Genomic DNA, 26,071 nt, shown 5'->3' with positions numbered 1-26,071 from the left:
CTTTTCTACTAGTTGCCATTCTGTCTCTCTGACTCAGTTTTAGACTTTTTGTTAGTCTCTCATCTGGGTTTGGTTCAAGGTCTTCTTAAATAAGATTATGTCACTATCCCATTTAAAAATCCCCTGTGTTACAAGAACTAAAATTCTTAACATCACCCCATATTCTTCATAGGTTTTACCTCAACTTGCTTCTTCTATCTCTTTCATATTTCCAGATGCTTTTTATACTCTAGCCACTCAAAACTTATATCATCTCTACAGTATTGTTTGCTATGTTTATTCTTCTGTTTGTTCCATCTTCGGAGACTATTACATATGCTATGTTTGGAATGTGTCAAAAGCCTCACTCTCAGTTAAGTGGCTGAACCTCCCAGACCCAATAGCAGGCCCAGTCATGTACCTTCTATGTCTGCATTATAGCACATAATCGATTAGTTTTATAGATATTTGATTGCTTTCTGTCTCCCTATAATTTAACATGAACTCTGCGAGTGACAGGGACTCAAGTACTTAAGCCATCATCTTTTGCCTCCCAGGGAGAGCATTAGTAGTAATGCTGGATTGGATGTGGGACTCCATCTCAGCTACTCCCAAATGGGCTGTGGGTGTCACAAGCAGTGCCCTATCCCTTGTGCCAAATGCCTGCCCCTCACATTGGACTATTTCTGTGGTCATACTAATGCTTTTCTCATTTTGCTTCTAGTTCCTAGTTCTTTATTCTGCCTTCCATATTGTCACCAACGTTTTTCTTCTGAAAAGGAAGTCAGTTGTCACTGCTTTCATTTAAAAGTCAATGCTACATCTTCTAGACTTAGAAATTTAAACTCCTTTGTATGGTATTCATGTCCCAACCCTTATTTCTAACCATCCTCATGCTTTAACCAAGTTTGTCTGCTTAGGTTCCATGAATGCCTCATCCCTTTTTCACTTGTTAATGCCTGTGTTTGTAATCCAACTTCTATCTGCAATATCCTTTCTCTTTAGCAAACTTTAAGATTCTGTGCTAGTGGTATCTTATGAAAACTTTGAATTCCCCTTAATGCCATGTGTAAGTTGCTTGACCCCATAGTGTATCCCACATCTTGTGTCTGTTTCTTTCATTTTTGTAAATCTAGTTCCCATTTGTATATCTCATGTAACGCAGAGATGCAGTGGAGCTAGCTAAGTTGTAGCTATCCTCTGTATCTGGCGAGAGCATTGCTGTTCCTGTGGATAAAAACTGCAAGTGTGTTAGGCACAATGGGGTGGCTACCAGAAAAGAAACTGCTATTGATTCTGCAAGTTTCAGGATTTCTTTTATATATCTGAGTAGAGAGATGTTATTTGTCAGGGTGTTACTCTTAACTTATAAATGGTAAGTAAACTTTCATAGTTAAGAATAACTCAAGATTAATGTGTATTTTTGTTTATTTAAGCTGATTATCCTAACTTTATGGTTTTGCTGTTTTGCAGATTCTAGAAAAGCTGATGAAGTGAGATTGCAGTCTAAATATTTGGTTTCATGTTTTAGCAAACATTTAATGTTCACCTACTGTACTATATATACAGTGTGAGGTACAAAGATGAAAGATATCTGGAAAGACTTGATGGCATAGATTGAGTCAGTAATGTGGAGGAGAATATTCAATATGATAGAAATAGTGCTTCAGTAGTGCCATTATGAGGTGCTAGATTTGCTCTGGCTACTTTGCTTGCCCAGTTTGAACTTAATGTGTAGCAGCTATTTGGGCATTTTATTATTATTATTATTTATTTTTTTTCTCAGGCAGAGTGGACAGTGAGAGAGAGAGGAAGGTCTTTCTTTTCCGTTGGTTCACCCTCCAAAGGTCACTACGGCCGGCGCACTGCGCTGATCCGAAGCCAGGAGCCAGGTGCTTCCTCCTGGTCTCCTAAGCGGGTGCAGGGCCCAAGCACTTGGGCCATCCTCCACTGCACTCCCGGGCCACAGCAGAGAGCTGGACTGGAAGAGGAGCAACCGGGACAGAATCCGGCGCCCCGACCGGGACTAGAACCCGGTGTGCCGGCGCCGCAGGCAGAGGATTAGCCTATTGAGCCATGGCGCCAGTTTATTATTCATTCTAGTCACATTATTCATTGTGTAATGTCAAGCAATTACTAACATACCAAAAGATACCATAATTGTTGACTGTTGATTATGTTGCTGTTTTCAGTGGATTTTATTTGATAAGACGTAGATATACATGATATAGTAGGACAGGCATGGAAGATAGATCTAGGAGCCTTTTGTAAGAGTACCCCAAATTTTTTTTCTGTGTATAAGATGGTTGATAAATTGCAAAATATTTAAAATTTTTTCTAGACTCAAACTACTGAAAACTAGTATGCGGTATTCCTGGCAGATCAGGGTTTTGTACTAAGTTCTAATTTCTTTGCTGCCCTTTGTCCAGTAATAAATTGGTTACCCAAGTGGGAAATGTATCAGAGTAATTTTGGCTTTAGATAACAGAATTCTCAGTTGAAGGTGGCTTAAACAATAAGGAGTTTATTATTTCACAGAATGAGAAATCTAGACCTAAGATTTAGAGCATTGGTTAAAAGATCATCAGTTGCATTAAGAACAAAAGTGTTTACTTTTAAGTCTCTGTAGGTGGGAAGAGGACTGCCACAGTTTCAGATACAAACATCTGACTGAAATAAGTGTCTCTTTATTAGGGAGGAAATTTTTTTCTTGTAAATCTCAGAGAAGGTTTTTTTGGTATTCTTTATGGAAGCTGCATACCAGAAAAAGACCAAATTCCTTACTGTGACAGTTAAGTTCTTGTAACTTGTCATTAGCTTACCTTACATCATCAAAGCTTAGTCCTTATCGTAGTAAAAACAATTTGATCAATATTTTATTTGATACTCTGAACACAGGTCACAGATTACTGATGGGATTATAGATAGTTAACAAACTATCTGGCTTCTGATCTTACACTGAACCTATTCTCTCACCAGTGTTTATAATTGCCTCATGTTAATAGCCTCACCAAAGTATTTTCTCTGCCTAGTTTACTGTAACCAAGAGTCTATTTCTTTTTTGAAGGATATCATCTTCCTTAGAGCCCTTTCTAGTAAATGAGGATTGTTCATTTTAGATTACAGGTGGGTGGAAGTTGTTGGCATTGTTTTGGATGGTGGGTTGGGAATTTTTTCTGCAAAGGGCCAGGAAGTATTTAAGGGTTTGTAGGCCCTTCAGTCTGTTGCAGTAATTCAGCTCCTGTTACTGTAGTGTGAAGCAGCTATAGATAATATATAGGCAAGTGAGCATGGTTATGTTCCAGTAAAACTGAATTTACAAACATAGGTGGTGGGTCATTTCTTATATATGACACCAAAAGCACAAGCAACAACAGAAAAAAGATAAATCAAACGTCATCAAAATCTGTGCTTCAGAGGACACCAAGATGAAAAGGCAAGCCACTAGAGAAATTTTTGGAGAATCATATGTCTGATAAGATTTCTACCGAGAATATATGAAGAATGCTTACAGCTCATTAATAAAAAGACAAATAATTTAAAAACAGACAAAAGATAAAGTGGCCATTTTAAAGAAGAAATGTTAAATGCAGAGTTAACCATATTGTGATCTAGTAATTCCATTCCAGGTGTGTGTGTATATATATATATATATCCCCAAAAAGTGAAATGTGAAATAAAACAAAAAACTTGCACATGAATGTACATAATAGCATTACCTGTAGTAGCCTAAAAATGGAAATAGTCAAAATAGTCCAGATGCCTGTGGACAGAGATTAATAAATAAAATGAGGTATGTCTGTATAATTATTATTTGGCAGTAAAAAGAAATGTGCTAATTCTTGCAAGAACATGGATTAACTTTAAATATATTCTGCTAAGTGCAAGGAGCTACTTAAAATACATAATCTACAATATTCAGAGTAGGCAAATATGTAGAACCAGAAAGTTAGATTCACTGTTTCCTAGGTAAGGAAGGGAGAGTTGACTGCCAGTGGATATAGCTTACTTCTTGAGGGTGATAAAAGTGCTCTAAATATAATTCTGGTAATGGTTGCAGAATTCTGTGGGTATACTAAAATAATTTATTTGTGTACCTTAGGTGGATGGATTGTATGTTATAGATTGTGTCTCAAACTTAGGGTAGTAATCTTGGTTTGGCCTGGGGCCAGTTTTACTGGAACATGACCATGTTCACTTGCGTATATATTATCTATAGCTGCTTCACACTACAGTAACAGGAGCTGAATTACTGCAACAGACTGAAGGGTTTACTGACCCTTAGGGTAGGTTAGTCTTTATTTTCCCTACAAGGGCATTTCCTTTTATTTGACTCTATCTTTCATTCATCTCATCTGATTTCTGTTCTTTAACCTCTTTTCAGATTTCCATTCAAAATTTCAGTATACCTGTCCCACATTTTCCCTCTAGATCTTTATGGACATCCTAATTTTGGTGTTCCTTGAACTCCATTTTACTGATCTGTGCTTTCTGTCTACCTTAACTTTTTCTTGTAATCAAGGTCAGTTTAGTTTATACCATCATCCAAATTGTCCAGCTGCTAAGAATCCCTCAGTTTTGAGAACTGCTTTCTCAATTATAGTTATTGAAAGGCAGTACCTGTAGATTTTTCTGTTTTGGGGGATGGATTATATGTGTTTTTCAGTTAAAAGTACAGTATCAAATTAGTACTGTAACACACAAGGAATTGTTGGGCAGTTTCTATGTGAAAAGAATCTGTTTTCCATCTTTTTACTTTTCCTCTTCTTAGCTGTCTCCACCTGTCTGACACCCTCTTATTGTCATGTTTCTGTGATTGTGTATACTGTGTTAGATATATGAATGACATTTAAAATTGCCATGCCAGAGTGGGTCACCAATAATAAGCCACTTGAAAATAAGTGTTCTGGGATGAGAAGAAAATGACTTTAGTAACTTACTGCTCTCTTGTATAATATAGAAAGGCTATGACTTTATAGTACACTGGTGAAAATACTACAGGAATTATATTAGCTTGAATTCAAATTTGGTCTTAACCACTACTACCTGTGTGACCCTTAATTAACCTCCCTGATAACTTTTTTTTTTTCCTGACATCTTCTTTTTACCCAGAGTTGTTTGGAGGACAAATGAGATAATGAATGTAAAGTCTAGCAGAATGTCCAATACATAAATGTCATTTCACTTTTTTTGCATCAAGTAAATGTTAACGTTCCTATTTTCCATCCATATGTATATACTTTAAAGGTTATGAATTAAGTTTTAAAGATTGCTTTCCAGATCCATTAGTTTTCTACCTTTGAAAGAGTCTTAAAATTTGACAAAGTGACATTTACTTTATGTTTAATTTGAACCAAAAGTAGTCATTGAAATTTAAATTAATACATCCGGAGGAGTCTGCAGGATTTTAGGAGTCTTAATTTGGAGAAAGGTAACTCCATTGTTAGAATAAAATCGATGAAAACACCCAACAGTTTTTGTTCATTTTTGTGAACTTAGGTTTTTGTTATCTTTTTTTTTTTTTTTTTTTTTAATTATTTGAAATTCAGAGTTACAGAGACATGAAGAAAGAGCCTCAGAGCGAGTGAGCTTCTATTCACTGGTTCACTCCTCAAATGGCCAGAATGGCTAGGCCTAGGCCAGACTGAAGCCAGGAGCTTAGAACTCTTATCTCAGTCTTCCATACAAGTCCCAAGGACTTGGACCATCTTTTTTCCTAGGCACATCAGCAGGGAGTTGAATTGGAAAGGGAGCAGCCAGGACTCAAATGACGATGGTATTACAGGTAATGGTTTAACTTGCGTCACAACACTGGCCCCATGAATTTATTCTTTTATCTCTGCTTTTGGCGTGAAGCTTCAAGAGCCGGGTTAGAGTCTCAAGTCTTGGCTGCTCCCCTTCCAATCTGGTTCCCTATAATGGCCTGGGAAGGGCAGTGGAGAATGGCTGGGGTGCTTGAGCCCCTGCCACCCATGTGGGAGACCATATAAAGCTCCTGGCTCTTGGCTTCGCCCTGGCCATTGGGACTGACTGGGGAGTGGGCCAGTGGGTGGGAGATTTCTCTGTGTGTGTCTCTCCCTCTAACTCTGACTTTCAAATAAATAAATAAGTAAATCTTTTTAAAAATTCTTAATTTTTACCAAAAACCCCTCTTCTTTAACAAAGCTTTAGCCATGTGTCTGTTGCTATTTGAAAGATATGTTATACCATTGGGAGTGAAATCTTATTCTTAAATTCATGGATTTACTTACCGGTTGTTTACAGTGTACTGAGTAATTTATAAAATACCATTTTTACCTTATTGAATATAATGTTAGTCCTTTTTAGAGTGTGCTTCAGTGGTGGGAGTCTCATTCCTGGCAAGATTGGAAGTTGGCATACAGAGGAAGGATTCATTTGCAAATGTACTGTGTTTGAAGTTCATCCATTAGTTGTTTAAAAGTGAATATGTTTTCCCAAAGAAACAACAAAAACATTGTATTTGTCAGTTTTTCATTACAACTAAAATACCTGGGGGAACTTCTAAGGAAGGGAAGGGAGGTTTATTTTGGCTCATAGTTTTGGAAGTTAATAGTCTAAGATTGGGTGGCCTCATTAGTTTGGTATCTGAGGAGGGTGATGGATGACTGAATGCATGCAGAGCTGGAAAACAGAAGGATAAAGAGCACAGTCATCATCTACCCACTGTGTTCTCTGTTCTCTGCCTATAATGACATCATGATTCCATCATAGGGCTCCATCCTAGCAACCTAATCCAGTCCAGTCACTTCAGATACCACAGTTGCACCAAGCCTGTCAGCTCCATCAGCCTGTGACTTTGGGGCGTAAGTGTCTGCATGGGTTGGGGAGCCAAATTCTTTTCAAACCATAGCAATGGGGTTTACTTAATAAAGATTTACAAAAGCATATATCAGTGATAATTCAAAAATATTGTGTCATGCTGAAGAATAACTAATGAACACATAAGAACTTTGCTATCATGGAGCTTGTAGTGTGGTAAGGTAGTCATAATGAGACACTGATGCTGTGTGTGGAAACATCTCTTTGCATTTAATATAGCTCTTAGTTCAGATAGAATCTTTTTTTGATCCATAGTCATAGTAATTGTGTAATTTTTCTCTGAGATGGAGACCCAGAATAAAATAGTCTCTCTTCATGTGGTTAGTGAAGAATGTACTTGTGATTTGCTTCTAATAGTAAATCAGTTCATTTTTAAAATTCCACCTCTGAAGGTTGTTTTAAAGATAGTTTTTTAGAGGTAGAGGTTTTTATGAGCAACCTGCATAGCCTAAACTTAATGATCAGATGAAAGTTATACCTTTATTTTAATATGACTTGTAGGAAATCTGAATCAACCCCCTAAAATTGGGCATCATTTTTTAAAAATCCCTTTTACTACTCTTAACCCTTTCATTTTTAAACTTTTCTCTGCTTGATTTATAGAACACCATTCTAATATAACAATAATAGAATTTAAGAATATGTATTCCATGATGATATGAGAAAACAAAATAATACAGATTATGATAGAGCCCTAATAGAATGTTAAAACCCGGGGCCGGTGCCATGGCTCACTTGGTTAATCCTCCACCTGCGGTGCCAGCATCCCATATGGGCGCCGGGTTCTAGTCCCAGTTGCTCATCTTCCAGTCCAGCCCTCTGCTGTAGCCCAGGAAGGCAGTGGAGGATGGCCTGAGTACTTGGGCGCCTGCACCCACGTGGGAGACCAGGAAGAAGCACCTGGCTCCTGGCTTCGGATAGGCATAGCTCTGGCTGTGGTGGCCATTTGGGGAGTGAACCAAAGGAAGGAAGACCTTTCTCTGTCTCTCTCTCACTGTCTATATCTGTCAAATAAAAATAAATAAATAATAATAAAAAAAGAATGTTAAAACCCTTACAATAGAACCATGTTCTGCTGATTCTCTTCCTGTAGTCATAAAAATAAATAATAGGATTTTTTTTAAGAATTCATTATATTATTTGAAAGGCACAAAGGTGGAGGGTTACCTATCTGATTCACTCCCCAGATATCTACAATAGCTGGGCCCAAGTTGGGAGCTGGGAACTCAAACAAGGTCTTCCATTGAGTGGCAGGAACCCAACTACCTGAGTCATCACTGCTGCTCTCAGGATCTAGATGCATGAGTAGAAAGCTGATTATCAGGAGCCAGAGCAGGGGTCGAACCTAAGCACTCTGATGTGAATGAAGGCTCTTAACCATTAGACTGAACATTTATCCCTTATTCTAATTCTTTCATTGTTGGTAGTCTAAATTTTGAGTCATTTCCATTTTATGAACTCTCCTTTGGGTGGAGAAAGCCATCATCTATACACTATCAATATTCTTTTTTTTTTTTTTAAGATTTATTTATTTATTTGAAAATCAGAGTAACATAGAGAGAGGAGAAGCAGAGAGAGAGCGAGAGAGAGATCTTTCATCCACTGGTTCACTCCCCAGCTGGCTGTGACGGCCGGAGCTGCGCCTATCCAAAGCCAGGAGCCAGGAGCTTCTTCCAGGTCTCTCATGTGGTTGCAGGGGCCCAAGGACTTGGGCCATCTTCTGTTTTCCCAGGCCATATGGATTGTAAGTGAAGCAGCCAGGACTAGAACTGGCACCCATATGGGATGCCGGCACTTCAGGCCAGGGCGTTAACCTGCTGGGCCACATGCTGGCCCCTACACTGATAATTTTCAAAGTTGTATCTCTAGCAATGATCTTCCTTGAGTCAGATTCTTTCAGTGCTTGCTGGATGTGTTTACCTGGATATGTCAACCCCTACAATTTCAACACTGAGAGGCCTAAGAATATGCAGTGATTATACTTGGTGCATTGTATTTGCGTATTTTTTTTTATTTGACAGAGTTAGTGAGAGAGAGAGAGAAAGACCTTCCTTCCATTGGTTCACCCCCCAAATGGCCGCTACGGCGGAACTACGCCGATCCGAAGCCAGGAGCCAGGTGCTTCCTCCTGGTCTCCCATGCGGGTTCAGGGCCATCCTCCACGGCCCTCCCGGGCCACAGCAGAGGGCTGGACTGTAAGAGAAGCAACCAGGACTAGAACTCAGCCCCTATATGGTAGGCTGGTGCTGCGGGCAGAGGATTAACCAAGTGAGCCATGGCGCTGGCCCTGTATATGCATATTTTTCCCTTTCCTCACTAAGTGGTTCTGTAAAAGGGTGTAACAGCCTCTTTACAGAAAAAATTAGTATTTCCAGAATATTAATAAAGGAACATAAACAGATGCAGATTTATATAGTAAAAGTTACACCCAAACTTAAGTGGCTTAGGGATTTATCATAGTACAAAATAAGAGATGAATAAATTAAACTACACTAAAATTAAGGTGTTTTCTCATCAAAAGATACCATTAACCATTCTCCACTAAAAGGAGCTAGGGTTCCTTGGAGTAGTGGATTCCAGGACTGGCGCAGGGGAAGTACACTGTATGCCTGGAATATCTTGTACCAGGAGGAATGGTGAGAAGGATACAGGAACCAGGAAGGGGAGGGATAACCACTAACCAGATGTAGGACAATTTAAGTATAAAATTAGATAATTACATTATTTGATTAAAATAATTGACAACAATAAGAATATATGAAAATGGAGAAATGGAAACTTTTCTTGATAGAGGAAGCCAAGTAATATTGAAATAATGCTGGAACTATAAAATAATCATGTAACAATTGTATCAGTTATCTCTTGCTCTGATAACAAGTTATTCCAAAGTGTAGTGGCAGAAAATAATGCACATTTATATCACAGTGTATGTGGGCTTAGGTTCCCTCCATGGTCTCTGAGAAACCTGAAATTAAGGAGTTGTACCACTGTCCAGGTCTTATCTGAGGTTTGCCTGGGTGAAGGATGCCCATGTACACCCATTCCCTGGTTTTAGGCAGCATGCAGTTCTTCAGAGGCTGTTGGATAGAAGCAACCTTCAATTTATCTTTTTCCAGAATATTACTTGAATAGTTATAAAACACCTCTTTTTACAGAATTGGTATAAAATAGCAGTTGATTTCTCTGTAATATCAGAATTATTTATACTTGAAGTCTTGGCTAAGTGGGGCTGAAATCAACAAAAGTTCTTGGACTGTTGGCTCAGAAATCATCCTAGGAAGCCTGCCCTGTTGATGCCTATCATGTTTAGCTTTTGTAAGTGTCCAAGTTCTTAAAATAAAAAATTCGCCTCCCTCCCTCTCTCCCTTTTTCTTTCTTTTTCTTTCTTTTTTTTTTTTAATTTATTTATTTATTTGAAGGGCAGAGTTATAGAGAGGCAGAGAGCGAGAGAGAACTCTTCCATCTGCTGGGTCACTCTCCAGACTGCCGCAAAGGCCAGAGGTGGGCCAATCTGAAGCCAGGAACCAGGAGCTTCCCTCAGGTTTCCTAAGTGGATGCAGGGGCCCAAGGGCTTGGGCCATCTGCTACTGCTTTCCTAGGCCGTAGCAGAGAGCTGGATCATTAGTGGAGCAGCTGAGACTGGAACCAGCACTCATGGGAATGCCAGCACTGCAGGCGGTTGCTTTACCAGATGTGCCACAGCACCGGCCCCACCTTTCTTTCTCTATTCATTCTTTTGAGACTTGAAGTGAACTTGGCAGTGCTCATTAAACACCTTCTAGCTCCTGTCATTTACGACTTCTTCAGCATTATTTAGTTCTGACTGCATTCATTCCAACTGGAACTGGCGAACTCCCCATGGTTCAGACCGCCACTGGCACCACCATATTGCCAGTGTCTTACAATAGGAATGCCTTCAAAATGAGCAAGCTGAGGAAACAATAGAATAGGACTCAAAGACATTGAATATATTGGACCATCTTTTTTCCTTCTCTTACTACATACCATTTGAATGACTACAGTGTTAAGTCTTAGTTCTTATGTCTTTAGGCAGAAGATTGTATCAGTTATTTTAAATGTTTTTCCCAGCCGACGCCGCGGCTCACTAGGATAATCCTCCGCCTTGCAGCCAGCACACCGGGTTCTAGTCCTGGTCGGGGCGCCGGTTCTGTCCCGGTTGCCCCTCTTCCAGGCCAGCTCTCTGCTGTGGCCAGGGAGTGCAGTGGAGGATGGCTCAAGTGCTTGGGCCCTGCACCCCATGGGAGACCAGGATAGGCACCTGGCTCCTGCCATCGGATCAGCGCGGTGCGCCAGCCGCGGCGGCCATTGGAGGGTGAACCAACGGCAAAGGAAGACCTTTCTCTCTGTCTCTCTCTCTCACTGTCCACTCTGCCAGTCAAAAAAAAAAAAAAGTTTTTCCCTGTCTTTGAAGCTCAGTCTTTAAGTGTGCTGTTGCCGCAAAAGGAAACACTTGGGTTGCATTAGTTGAATACTTGAAAACTGAAATTGATGAGATAACATTATGTAATGAATATTAGATTTTATTTCTGGATAAAGTTAGAAATGAAATAAAGATTTGCACTACTTGAAGGATGAAAATAATGATAGTGCTTATGAGCACTGTGAGCCCTTTTGTGCTTGAGGTATCCAAAATTCAAGTGTTTACTATTCTCCTGAAATCCTGCTCTTCTTTTTGTGCTTCATGCATTTACTCTCACTATTGATGTTATAGAACAGCAGGGTTAAAGTGTCATTCTATCTGTGCTCATCATGAATCCCATAGCTTTAGTTGAGAAAAAATTAGTCTCAAAAATACTCTTAGTGTCATTTTTTTGGGTTAATATTTTACCCATTAATGGTATTTTAGATACCTTTTTTAATAAGGTATCTATAAAAATTTAAAACATTACAGTTTGTATTTGAAACTAGTTAGTGAAAAGGAAAAAGAAACACCTAGCTTACTGAGACTGTAGATGTTCCATTAGTTAAATTTAAAAAATTTTAATAAAGGAACTTTCAGAGGTAGGTTGAGAACCGATGGTTTCCATTAAACTAGTTCCTGTGACGTGGAAGGGAACCCTGGGAACTGGTAGAGGGCATGTGAGGGCATTGACTTGCCATGGCTGTGGTTGTGGTGTGCTTGTACTTAAATACAGGTAGTGACACACTGACATTTTTCTTGACAATAATCTGGAATAGTGTCCTTCATTTATCTGTACTAACTATAAATTAATGGAATCTACAAAAAGAAACTTTGTACTGTCTTTGGGAGCTTTTTTACAGCTAGGTGAAGTTTCAATGATACAAAGTATTTGGATTTTAAAATTTGCTATTATAAGGAAGAAGACTTGGCATTATTCCATGCGCTTAAATGATAACTTGCTTATTGAATTTCAGAAGAAAAATATGAAATGAGTAATTGTCACTGTGTTAGCTATAATGTTAAATTGGCAAGTTGTAGTATAAAGCTTAAATCTGTGTTTCTCAAATGTGAACCGTGGTAGTCTAATGCTACATAGTAGTCTAATTTGCTGTAAGTGCTACAAATCGTCTCAACATTGAACATGTATTGACACCTCTTAAATGAATGCAACCTTTGATGTAGGTGTTTTGATACGCCTCAGAAAGTATCTGAGTGTCTGCAAATTTGTTAATCTGTTTGATAATGAAGATACTTCCTGTTCGTTTGTTGTTCCATATTTTCATGTTTAAATTTGAATTTTTACATTTTTGCTACTGTTAATTTTAGTACAACTTGTTCAGTGGTTAAAATGGGGTTGTTAGTGAAGAAACTTAAAAACAGCCTCACTCATGTAACTGCTTAAATAGAACTACATTTTGTATTCCATGTTCATACACTTTTAATGATCTGTATTTCTGTTTAAATAGAAGTGATGATGTTTAGGCTTTGTTTCTGTTTAATAAGGCTTTTTACTATTGACTAAATGAAGGAATGTATCTTTTTGAAGAGATTTACATTCTGTAAATAAAAATTGGTTGAAACAAAAAATAGATGCAAAAAAAAAAAGAATAAAACTTTCAGCAAAATAGAAATCAGCTTTTCATAACCTAATCATAAGTGATGCCCTTCAATGTTGTCATATTCTTTTGGTTTAAAATACATTACCAGGTGAGTGAGTGGCCCAGCTGTTAAAATGCCCATGTCCATGTTAGGATGCCTGGGTTTGATGCCTGCCTCCTGCTCCTGTTAATTCAGACTCTGGGAGGTGGTGGTGATGGTTCAAGTAATTGGCTCCTACCACACCACAGGGGAGACCTGGATTGAGTTCCTGGCTCCCAGCTTTGCCCTGCCTGGTCTATTGCAGATATTTGGGGGAATGAACTGCCAGATGGAAGCACTTTCTCTCTCTGCAAATGATAATATATTTTTTCATTTTCATTTTCTCCCTCCCTCCCCTCCATCGCCCTGTCTCTAATAAATAAAAAAATTTTAAGGTAATTATACAAGTGGGGGTGACTACACAGGCCATGATCATTATAGAGACCGGCTACCACAGCAGTCAACGTACTACAGTTGACGTAGGCAAGAATCATTAATGGATGCTAAAATATTGAGTAAGGTTTAAGGAGTAATGTGAATACTTACAAAGTCTGAAGATGTCTTCCCACAAAATATTTAGTAAATATCAAAGGTAAAATATACATATACAATGGAGAAAAATAACATTACACATTTTACTAACGGTACTAGAATGAAAGAAAGAATATATTTGCCTCCTGGTATCTAGGGAAAGCATATTCTGCCTAAGTATGAATCAAAACAGCGACACTGTACTGGGCTGTACTGGCAGTCATTGTATTCTTTATTACTGTGTAATTGCATGTTTTTGTTTTTGTTGTTGTGGTGGTTGTTTGTTTTTTAATCAGATGGGGCAGGCATCTAGTGCATCAGTTAAGATGCTTCTTGAGATGCCTACATCCTGGATTGGAGTACTTAGGTTTAAGTCTCAGCTCCAATCCTGACTCCAGCTTCCTGCTAATGCACACCTTGGCAAGCAGCAGGAGTTGGATTCCTTCCACCTCCTTGGGAGACTTAGATAGATTGAGTTCCGGGCTTCTGGCTTTTGCCTGGCCAACCCTGGTCTTTGCAGACATTTGGGGAGTAAACCAGTGGGAGATCTCTGGCTGTCTTTCCATGAGTCTCTACCTTTAAAAAACTATGTCAATATCACTTAAGAATAGTCTTGATAAAATAGTATTTTGTTAAATGCCAGCCATCAAATAATTATTTTTAATAGTTTATGTGATGATGTGTGTAAAGCACCATTTCTGCGTTTGCAGTTATGATAGTTATTTTAAGGAAAAACAAGCACTTAATGTGATTTGTGAGCTGAAGTAACTGCATTTTTCATTAAATACCAAAATTCAGTAACATTGAATTCAAAATTGAATGAATGACAGAATCTGGGTAATCAGACTTGAGTATTTGGCACACGTTTTCTCAAAATTTAACAGTGAGCTTGTGTCACTCAAGAAAAGCAACTGACATGTGGAACAAAGTAAAACCTTGCAAAGAAATAGATGATATAAAGGAAAACCAAAAGTAGTTTTAGAGTTGATACAATTGCCTGGTGAGTGGATTCAAGAGCGGAATAGAGCAGATGAAAGAATTAGTGAAGTAGCAAGTGGAAGATAAATTATCCAGTCTGAATAACAGCAAGAAATTATTCTGAAAAAAATGTAGAGCCTTAGAGAACTATGGGTTTTATTGAAAAAAAGTTGAACATTTGTGTCTTTGAATTTACAGAAGGAAAGCAAGAAAGGCAAGGTTGGAAAAGTACTCAAGGAAATAATGACTGAAAAATTTTCCAAATTTGGCAAAAAGCTGAGCAAAAATTTAACAGGATAAACTCAGAGAAATACAGACCAAGACACCTGAGAGTCAGATTTTAAAAATGAAAGACAAATTTTTAAATTAGCAACAGAGAAATGACACTATATAGGTGAGGAAAATGTTACAAATGATAGCAGATATGTCATCAGAAACCATAGAAGCTAGAAGGAAATGACACATTTTTCTCAAGTATTAAAAAAATTATCAAGCTAGAACCGTGTATCCAGAGAAAACATTCTGGAATGAAAGGGAAATCAAAACACTGCCAGATAAAGGAAATTTAAGGCTAAATGTCACCAGATTTCCAAAGAATGACTGACTACAGGAAGTTCTGAAACAAAGAGAGAGTGATAAAGTAAAAGCAGAACATCAGGAAGCAGGGAAGACCAATTCAAAGTGTAAAGCTGTGAGGAAATACAGTAGGTTTTCCTTCTCCTTTTGAATTTTCTAAATTAAGTTTGACAATTGAAGCAATTTCAACAGTGATGTGACTCAAACGATGGGGGGAGGCGGCAGTGTGGTACAGCAAGTTTAGCTGCCATCTGCAGCACCAGCATTCCATTTGGGTGCTGGTTTGAATCCCGGGTGCTCCACATCCTATCCAGCTCCCTGCTAATGTGCTGGGAAAACAGTGGAGGATGGCCCAAGTGCTTGGCTGCACCCACATGGGAGACCTGAGTGAAGCTCCTGGCTTCAGCCTGGTCCAGCCCTGGCTGTTGTAGGCATTTGGGGAGTGAACCAGCGGATAGAAGATCTCTCTCCATCTTTCCCTCTCTCGCTGTAACTCTTTCAAATAAGTAAGTTTTTTGTTTTGTTTTTTTAATAAGAGGAATTATTTAAGGCAGCCAAAAGCAAGGAAGGGTAAAATGATGATCCCGGTAGACTGAGAAGTTTGTGTATATAATGTAATGTTGTAGAGCAGCCTCTAAGAAATCTGTTCAACGAGATGCATGTAAAATAAATGTCAACAGGTCAAAATAGAGTTCTAAAAATGAGCAAGTAACCCACAGGGAGACAGGATAAAGAAAACAGAAATAAGAAAGAAAGCAAACAAAGCATAAAATGGCAAATTAATCCCTAACATAACAGTAATAACATTAAATGTAAATGGCTTTAAATATGCCAATTACAGTACAATCATGGGTATGATTGATTAAAAACATTGTGCAACCTATATCTGCAAGAAATTCAAGTATAACGATATAGGCAGGATGGGTCAAAGTAAAAAGAAGGAGAAAGATATATCATGCAGACATTAATCCAAAGCAGTAAATATGGCTGTATCAGATATAAGTGACCTCAAAAAGTATCAGTGACAGAGAATGGGCATAAAATAATAATAATAGAAGGGTCTCCACCAAGAAGATAACAATCTTAAACATGAATGCATCGGGGCCTGTGCTGTGGTGTAGCGGGTAAAACCGCCACCTGCAGTGCCGGCATCCCATATGGGCGCTGGTTTGAGTCACAGATGCTCCATTTCTGATCCAGCTCTCTGCAATAGCCTGGGAAAGCAGTAGAAGATGGCCGAAGTCCTTGGGCCCCTGCAACCACGTGGGAGATGCGGAAGAAGCTGCTGGCTCTTGGCTTTGGATAGCACAGCTCCGGCCATTGTGGCCAGTTGGGGAGTGAACCAGTGAATGGAAGACCTCTCTCTCTCTTTTCTGTGCGTCTCTTTCTCTCTCTTTGTAACTTTTTCAAGTAAATAAGTCTTTTTTTAAAAAAGTGAATGCATCAAAAAATAGAACTACAAAATATATAAAGCAAAAGCAATAGAACTGAATGAAGAAATAGACAAGTCCAAAATTATAATTGAGGACTTTAATACCTTCTCAACAAATGATAAACAACTAAGCAGGAAAATCAGCAAGGATCTAGAAGCACCAAACAGTGTAATCAACCATTAATATTTAATCCACATTTAGAGAACACTTCACTCAGTAGTAGGACATACCACCTTTTCAAGTGACCACACAGCATATTCCAAGATAAGCTATACCTTGGGCCATAAATATAAAACCTCCACAAATTTCAAAGAATTGAAATCATAAAATGTGTTTTCTTATCACAATGGGATCAAACTAGAAATTGGCATAATAAAAACATAACTTAAAATCTCTGTAAATATTTTGAAATTCTGAATAATCCATGGAACAAAGAGGAAGTTGAGGGCGATTTAAAAAAAAATAAACCTGATGAAAATAATACAGTGTCAACATTTGTGGGACATAGCTAAAGCAGTGTAGAGAGGAAAACTTAAGACGCTAAATGTGCACCTTGAGAAAGAAAAAAAGCCATCAAATCAGTAATTAATCTCCCATCTTAAGAATTTACCAAAAAGATAAGCAAAGTCTACCCAGATTATCAAGCAAAAGGAAGGAAAGAATAAAGAACAGAAATCAGTAAAATATAAAACAAAAACAATACAAAAAATCAGTGAAACATAGATCTGATTCTTCAAAAAGATCAATAAGACTGACAAGAAAGAATTATAATCTAACATATAAACAGGCTAACGAAGAAAAATCCCACAATTGCATTGATTGATAGAACAATTGATGTAATGCCCATTCATTATAAAACAAACAAAAATACCCAAACCAAATCAATAATAACAATCTTCAGAAAAATGGATATGGAACGGAATTTGTTTGGCTAAGGGTCATCTATAAAAATCTGACTGATGTCATAGTTGACGAAGCCTGAATCCTTTCCCCAGAAGACATCTTTCAGCATAGTGCTTGAAGTCTAGTCAGTGCAATAAGGTAAGGGAAGAATATAAAAGACATATGGAGACAATTGGGGCAGAAAAAAAGAAAAGCTGTCTGTGTTGCAGATGACATGATTATCTGCATAGAAACATCCAAAAACATCTTCCCAAAAAAAACCAAAAAACTAGAACAAATAAATGAGTTCAGGATCCAAGATAATATGAAAAAGTTCTGGTAGAGATGGTAGAAGACTGAGTAGTTCAGGTGTCCTTTCATAGGAGCTATATTTTAATTGTAAAACTGAATAATAGATATGATTGTCTCAGGCCCCATTATACAATATAATCCTTAAAATTGTTTACTGTGTGCTTTTAGATAGATGCAAACAAGTTACAGACTATAATTTCGAGAGTATTAATCTGGAAGTTTTTAGTTTTTTTTCTGCTAAAATTATTTTAATGGTACAGCTATGTCATTGACTTCTGTCAGACAGCTAGTCATTATTTAACAGTGATATACGAGAGTTCTTCAAAACAGTTCATGGGTAATGCATATTATGAAACAATCATGTATATCCTTAAATATTTTTGTACCAAAATAAACTTATCTTTCAATTCCATTTTTCCACAAGTTTTTTGTAGTACCCATGTATTATTTTAGTGAACATTCCTGCCATGTGATAGCATCACAGTTTTATGGAGGGTCACAAAGTTTTGGTGCTGATTTGTTGCTATAGATTTAGGTCATATTGTTAGATTGATATTATTAACAACTTGTACTTGTGAGATCTATTGCTTTTTCCCTTCTTACATGGAGTATTGTACAAGCCCATAAAAGAAAGTGGTAAAACACTAAAGTTACTCTATTTGGGAAACTTCCTGTCTTTGGATCAACAGGAGGCTTTAAAGATTTTCTTTGATTTTTCACTGTTTTCTCCAATACTTCATTTCTCTCATCCTTTTCCCCCTTTCTTGTTAGATCCTGTACTTAAATGTCTGTGATCACTATTAGTAGTCAAAGATTTTGGCTAGAAGGACCTTTTGAAGTCAGCTATTCTAACTTGTTTCCTCCATGAAGAAGTCATTATTAGAGGGGTACTTTTGGATGCACAGCTTTTTAGAGACAGACTGGAAGTTTCTGACATTGGTTTGCTTTTTATTTCTTGTTTCTGTCTTTGGATCTTATCACTGCCCTTCCCTCAAATGTACACATCCATTTTCTCACCTTGCTTTCTAAGAATAAGGAATATCTGTCCTAAAACAAATACTAAGATGGTTATTGATTTTACCTTAGGGAAAACTGATTTCATATAATCATTATATTAATTCTGGAAAGATGGCAGGCTTTCAATAGATGCTTAAGATTGTTGCCTTAAATAACTTTTACTTCAAGCCATGTTATTTAGCATTTATTTTAAACATTTACTTTATTATGATGAAAAATTTTATGAAAGAATCAGTAGGAATTAGGAAAATAATATCAAAGTTTTCTAGCAAAGAATTGAAGAAAATATTTTTTAAATTTCTTTATTTCATTTTGTTTGGAGTTACTTTGATCTTAAAGTGTTAACATTTGTGAGAATAAAAATAAATTTTGTAGATGCAGTCTGTAAAGTTTAGGATATTCTCAAAGGATATGCTGTCAGAATATTTAGACATTTATCTTTATCTAGTGAACTTAAGGGGTGACAACATGGCCTTATTTGGTTATAGGCTCTTCTTGTGAACTATAAATATTACTTCTGTATTCACGTACTGCTTGCTTATTTAAAATTTATCTAGATCTACATACTTAATAGCTACTCATTACCAGAAGGAAGAATCAAGGACGGTGAAAATCTGAAGTGCTTTAATAACTGGACTTTTAAGAATTTATTGAGTCTTCTAATGCTTCATCTAACCAAATTCTTTAACTCACTGATGCTTAAAATGCAGCATTAAATTCCAGATTTTTACGAAGTACCTATAAAATTCTTCCTTAAAATTAAGACAATCTTAAACCTAATAAGGGATATCAAAAGATAATGATAGGTGTGGCCTTCATGGAATTTAAAATTTGAGGAGACTAAGGAATGAAAGAATTATAAACATCAAGATAACTATAAAACATAATTGTGGTTTCTTGTGATACTGAAAAGTTAATATGGAAAGCATGTTATTTTACTATCCCTGCTAATGTTTTTTTTTATTTTATTTATTATTTTTTTTGACAGGCAGAGTAGACAGTGAGAGACAGTGAGAGAAAGATCTTCCTTTGCTGTTGGTTCACCCTCCAATGGCCGCTGTGGCCAGCGCGCTGCAGCTAGCGCATCGCGCTGATCTGAAGCCAGGAGCCAGGTGCTTCTGGTCTCCCATGCGGGTGCAGGGCCCAAGAACTTGGGCCATCCTCCACTGCACTCCCAGGGCACAGCAGAGAGCTGGACTGGAAGAGGAGCAACCAGGACAGAATCCGGTGCCCCGACTGGGACTAGAACCCGGTGTGCCGGCGCCGCAGGTGGAGGATTAGCCTATTGAGTCACGGCGCCGGCCCCTGCTTATGTATCTTATAAAACAATCCATATAGTTATTGAATTTTGAATAATCACGGAACTGCATTGACACTGTTTTAACAAAAGTGTTGATTCTTTCTTAACTAGCTACTTTATGTGTTACAAAGCAATTCCATTATACTTAAAACTGAGGTCTTTGTTACTGAGTTTTAAAAATCTGCTTTATTGGGTTAATTTACATTTAAAGTGTTCAGTTAATACAATATAGCTTGACAAAAGTGTATAGTTTTGTAAGCACCGCCACAGTCCAAGTACAGGACGTGTATGCATTCATCTCCCCTCTGCAACCTCCGAAATTTCAATCCCCTACAGTTTGCCTTCCTAGCATTTATAAATTAAAACATACAGCATATCGTCTTTTGTGTCTGTCATCTTTCACTTAGCATATTGCTTTTGAGATTTGTTCATGTTGTGTATATCAGTAGTTTTTTCCTATTTATTGCTGAATGGTACTTCACTGTCTGGTTACCACACAGTTTGTTTATCCAGTCACTGATTGAGGATATTTAGGATATTTCCAGATTTGGCTATTATTAAAAAGCTGATACGAACACATGTGGACAAAATCTTTGTATGTACATGTTTTCATTTCTGAATGCTACATTTAACTTTATTAAGAATCTGCCAAACTGTTAACTCAAATGGCTGTTCAGTTTTGAGTTTCTGCTGGCAATGTGTGAAAATTTCAGTTGCTCCAATTCCTCACCATCACGTGTTGTGTCATTAATTGTTACTTTTAGCCACCTATTCTACATGCCAGAGTATTAGCTTTTCGATTGCTATGTAACAAATTACTATAAACTTAATTTTCATAGCACCCATTTATTTTTAATTTTGTGCCTCAGATTTCACCGCAGCATGATTGAGTTTTCAGTGTTATCACAAGGCTGGAATCAAGATGCCACTTAGATTTACTTGCACTCAGGAGGTTCTGGGGAAGAGTCTGCATCTATTTCAGATCATTGGCAGAATTCAGCTGCTTGCTGTTGTAGGATTGAGGTCTCTGTTTCCTACTCCTACTTTTGTTTAATACCTGGTGATCCCACCATCTATCTTGTATTGAATTCCTCATGCTTTGAATCTCTGGTTTTCCTCTACCTACGCCAAGGAAAAGGTTCTTCCAACTGGATCAAGTCCATCTCTGTCAAGTTCCACAATATTTTCATGACTCCAGGAGGAAAGCCTATAGCCATTATTCAGCTGTTTCTCATTGTGTCCTTACTGCAGCGCCTGGCAACCACCAGCCTTCTTCTATCTTTATGGATTTATCTTATCAGGATATTTTATATAAATAGAATCACATGTCACATGTGGGGGAGCGTCTTAGCACAGAGTTTTTGAGTTTCATCTATATTGTAGCACCCTGTTGTTTTTTATTGGGTTTCATACATTATTTTATGCTATTAGGTTAGATTTTAATTCCTTAAAAGAGCATTAGGGTTTACTTTGAACACACTTGTTAACTTGGAGTTGATTTGATTTTTTTGAGGCTTGCTTCCAGTCTTTATAAGCAAGGTCCAGAGCAGCCTTTAATACATGGCTCTTATGAGGACTCTGCCCCAGTGTACAGTGTATTATTTAAAGATTCCTTCACTCTGGCTATGGGATCATGAATTATTCCAAGCTCTGTGCAAGCCCCAGAAGTTGTCCACCTGCTACTAGTTCTTTGCCTAACTGTGGGAAGTTTTCTTTCAAACTTAGAACTAGAGGACACTTTCCTTCAGGTATCTGTGTGTGCACTCTCTGGAGTACTCTTTCCCACAGATCTAACTTCCTTGGCCTCCGGAACTACACGCATTTCTGACTTTTCAATTTGTCAGCTCCCTGGGAGTTCTGTATGTGTTCTCTCTTCCTATGCTGCTTGGACGCTTTCTTCACACAGTAAGCTGGAACAATCCTAAGGTTCATCTCTTGTTTCCCTATCAAGTGATCACAGGTAATTTCTGAAAACTATTGTTTCATGCAGTTTTTCTGAGTTTTTAGTTTTTTAATACTGATAGTGCGGTTCACATGGCCTTATTCTTTGATAAGCAGAAAGTACAGATTTTGAAAAATCAGTACAATATAAGGACAGTCTGTTTTGAACTTAAAGCAAGTGGATTTATTTAAGGACCTAGTGATTGTCAAGTAATCTAGCCAATGATTTGGTTATATGGTGCATTTTTTGAATTCTGCAGACTTTCTTATATGAGTTGAAAACATGTTAGCTTTAGAATTTTAAAAAATTTTGGGCTGGCGCCGTGGCTCACTAGGCTAATCCTCCGCCTGCAGCGCTGGCACCCCGGGTTCTAGTCCCGGTTGGGGTGCCAGATTCTGTCTGGTTGCTCCTCTTCCAGTCCAGCTCTCTGCTGTGGCCTGGGAGTGCAGTGGAGGATGGCCCAAGTGCTTGGGCCCTGCACCCACATGGGAGACCAGGAGGAAGCATCTGGCTCCTGGCTTCAGATCAGATCAGCGCAGCGCACCGGCTGTAGCAGCCACTTGGGGGTTGAACCAACGGAAGGAAGACCTTTCTCTCTCTTTCTCTATCTCTCTCACTAACTCTGCCTGTCCAAAAAAAAAAAAAAAAAAAAGAATTTAAAAAATGTTTAAATACAATTTTATGGCTTTATAGAGATTCTCTTAGTAAATCCCAGTGTATTATTATGGATGTTTCCCACAGTGTCATTATTTCACCATTTTTTCAATTTTGGGAGCTATCAGCTAGAACTGTAGCACTAAGTTGCTTTCAGAAATTCTAGTTTTTCTGGTTAAGTCTGATACAGTAATTTTCAAAGTAACTTTTTTTGTTTAAATGTAATTTTGCTTTAGTTTCAGAGATTAACCAACCATACCTCAGAGGCCAAATGTGAATGAAACAGTCATGATAAATTTAATACTCCCTGGTAGAAGCTCAAGATTTTGGGGACAGGATTGGTTATGAAGCCCCAAAATGTCACCTTTTACTGATGACTCAGCATGAAGGCAATGTGGGGCAAAATTATTTTAACCGTATTGACAAATTCTTTATACTGCCATGTTTTGCTTTGTGGTTGTTAATTTTTTTTTAATGAAGGATAAACTAAAGGCATTCTTAATGTAAAAGTTCAAATGATACAATACACTGAGTATAAAAGCAGGGATGTTAGGATAGAGGCTGTGGCACTACTTGTGAGGGTGGCTCCAGATACAGATGGTTATTTTAAAAATTTATTTATTTAATGTTATTTATCTGAAATGCAGAGACAGCAAGAGAGAAATATCTTTCCATCTGGTAGCTCAGTCCCCAGATGCCTACAACAGCCAGGACTTGGCTAGGCTGAAGCCAAGAGACAGGAATTCCATCTCTGTCTCCTATTTGAATGACAGGAACCCAGGGCATTCATCTGCTGCTTTCCTAGGCTCCTTAGCAGGAAGCTGGATTGACAGCAATCAGCTGGGATTTGAACTGGCACTCTGATGTGGGATACCTGTGTCCCAAGCCACACCTGCCCTTAAGAGTTCTTTCAGTTAGAAGGTTTTACATGACTTTCTGAAGATTGTTAGTTTTTTATTCTGAGGGCAGTAGGAGTTATTGAACTTTTAGCAGGGGCATGATGTTAGTTTTAGAGCAGTTGAGGTTGGGATAACCATTTGAAAATACAGATTCTAAGTTTAGGAGAGAGATGAGCTATTTAGTGTTGATGGAGAAGCCCTTTGGAGCCTTGGCCTGGCTCATCTTGGGGTCTTACATGGATGCTGGCCAGCTGGGAGTGGTGCAGATTAACAGAGGAGATGGATGATATAATTTCTAAAGAATTGATAACACTGTAAAGATCAATGGGCTGTAGAAAAAAGGATCTAGTTTCAAAATCCTGCCTGAAACTGTCATGTAACCCTTTTACCTACATTTTTAAAACTGGTACTCATTAGCAAAATAAAACAAAAACTTGACAATGTAAAATGTAGTAAATAAAATATCAGTGTACTTTTGAGAGTCTTGCAAGAAACATACTTAATCATAAAGTAGATAAGAATAAGAACAAGAAAGGAATAATTAAAAATTGAGGCAACTTAACAATATATGAAATGGTAAAGAATAGGAATCATACTAAAAATGTTAAGATCAGTTAAGTGACATATAAAATAAGAGAAATCTATATTCACTCAAAAGTGTCAAAATTTACTATTTCTTTTATCCTCACCTTAATATATATCTGATATTTAAAGTTACCTAAAGTTAAATTAACCATTTCTGAAAAATTGCCATTGTCTTCTATAATTTGCAAGAAGACTGGTTATTGGCAACAGATCAAAAACTGAAGATGCTAATTTACTGATAAAACTTTTCTTAGACCTTATTTTTACATAGGATTAAAGTTACTTTTGGGAGTTTAAATGCCAGCCATACTAGAAAATTTTATTTTTAGTAGCTTTTAAGGATAGATAAGTCTAGTCAAATATTTCAGTCTTAATCTTTCTGTGTACCTATTACTATTTAGTTGCTAGGCAGGGTCAGGATTACATAAATGGATATAGGATGCTTGGTACTCAGTTTACCATTGAAATTTAAAGACTCACTTGAATTTGTGACTTTAAATTCTGTAGACCTGGGGCCAGCATTGTGCTACAGTGGGTTAAACTGCTGCCTGTGATACCAGCATTCCAGTTGGAGCACCAGTTCAAGTCCTGGATGCTCTGCTTCTGATCCAGCTTCCTGCTAATGTACCAAGAAAGGCATCAGAGAGTGACCCAAGGACTTGGGCCCCTGCCACCAACATGGGAGACCTGAATAGAGTTCCTGGCTCTTTGCTTCAGCCTGGCACAGTCCTGGCCATTGTGGCCGTTTGAGGAGTGAACCAGTGGATGCAAGATCTGTTTCTCTCTCTGTCTCTCCCTTTGTGTTATTCTGCCTATCAAATAAGTAAAACTTAAAAAATATTCTATAAACCTTTTTAAAAGCTTCATGATTCTACCTCTGTCAATCTGTTACACTGGGAATCTTCGTGTTAGATCTAGAGCTGCTGGTTGCACTGCTGATCAGAGGGTGTGCTCTTCCACCAGACATCTGACCTCCCTGGGCTCAGTCTTCAAGAGTTGTTCAATGCAGGCATTGGCTGAGGTCTACAGTGTTTCTGGAACACTTTTTCCTTAATTGTATTTCACACAGAATTTTAGTGTAGAAGATTGTAGATTTTATATTCTTTAAAAATTGGGAGCTTAGGTAAATTAGTCTACCATGTGATAAAGACTTCTCATGAAACAGAAAATTAGAAGTAAGTTTTAAGTGGCTGTCTTATTGGACTCCCCATTTCATTCATATTTTTCTTATTTTAGTTATAGAGCATATAGAAAGATTCTGTTTCAAAGCAGGCAATTTGTTATATATGGTAATATGCATTGGTTTTAAACTGCTCACTTCACAGTCTCAGGAAGCTCTTCGTTTAAATAGAGATGTCCCGAGAGGTTTTATTTTGAGCTCTACCACAAAATGAGTTCACCCAGCAAGACAAGTTACAGTTATAGGTATAGACACATTAGTTTATGACGTATTTTCTTGTGTTTTGTGACTTAAAATATTTGTTTATTTTTTTTCTTTAAATTTGTGTCAATTTAGTGACTGTTTGTTTCTTTTTTTCTCCCAGGGAAATGAAGCAAGTTACCCTTTGGAAATGTGCTCACACTGTAAGTCAAATATTTTTGTTATTAAGCGTTTCTTTTATTCACGTATCTTTGTATATATATCACATCTATATGAAATATGTTTATGTATCTATATAGCAAATTAGGCCTTTTTTTTTTAAAATGGGTAATTCGTTGGACATATAGTCTTTCTAAATTACTAGAGTAAGGAAATTTTAAAATGGGCATTTACCTGCACTGTGCTGTAGTAACAAATAAACCCATTTATCTTGAGTGTTTGACATAACAGTTTTTCAGGTTAACAAAGCTTCAAGGTGTATTTGAGGAGCTCATTTCTACTTGCTGACTCATTGATTCAGACCCCTTTGTCATGTAATGACAGCATCTCTATGCATAATTTCCAAGATCACTGGAGAAGAGACAAGTGATGGACCTACATAGTGTGCTTTTATCTGCCTTGGCACACAGGTGACTTAGGTTAATTGTGTTCATATCTTATGGACCAAAAGTAGTTTCACAGATCTACCAAACTGTCCTGGC

General features: G+C 37.6%; 1 protein-coding gene across 1 annotated transcript in view; it reads left to right on the top strand.

Moving 5' to 3' along the window:
- Positions 1-26,071, top strand: part of PPP3R1 (protein phosphatase 3 regulatory subunit B, alpha) — an 83,486-nt gene that overhangs the window by 20,921 nt on the left and 36,494 nt on the right. The window contains exon 2 of the mRNA XM_062209561.1: positions 25,534-25,573. Coding sequence (XP_062065545.1) covers positions 25,534-25,573 — 40 coding nt within the window. The remainder of the gene's footprint in view (positions 1-25,533; positions 25,574-26,071) is intronic.

Source organism: Lepus europaeus, chromosome 13 (genome assembly GCF_033115175.1).
Source record: "Lepus europaeus isolate LE1 chromosome 13, mLepTim1.pri, whole genome shotgun sequence".
Lineage (NCBI taxonomy): Eukaryota > Metazoa > Chordata > Mammalia > Lagomorpha > Leporidae > Lepus > Lepus europaeus.
The sequence above is the reverse complement of the archived record's forward strand: the minus strand, read 5'-3'. Positions and strand labels throughout refer to the sequence as shown.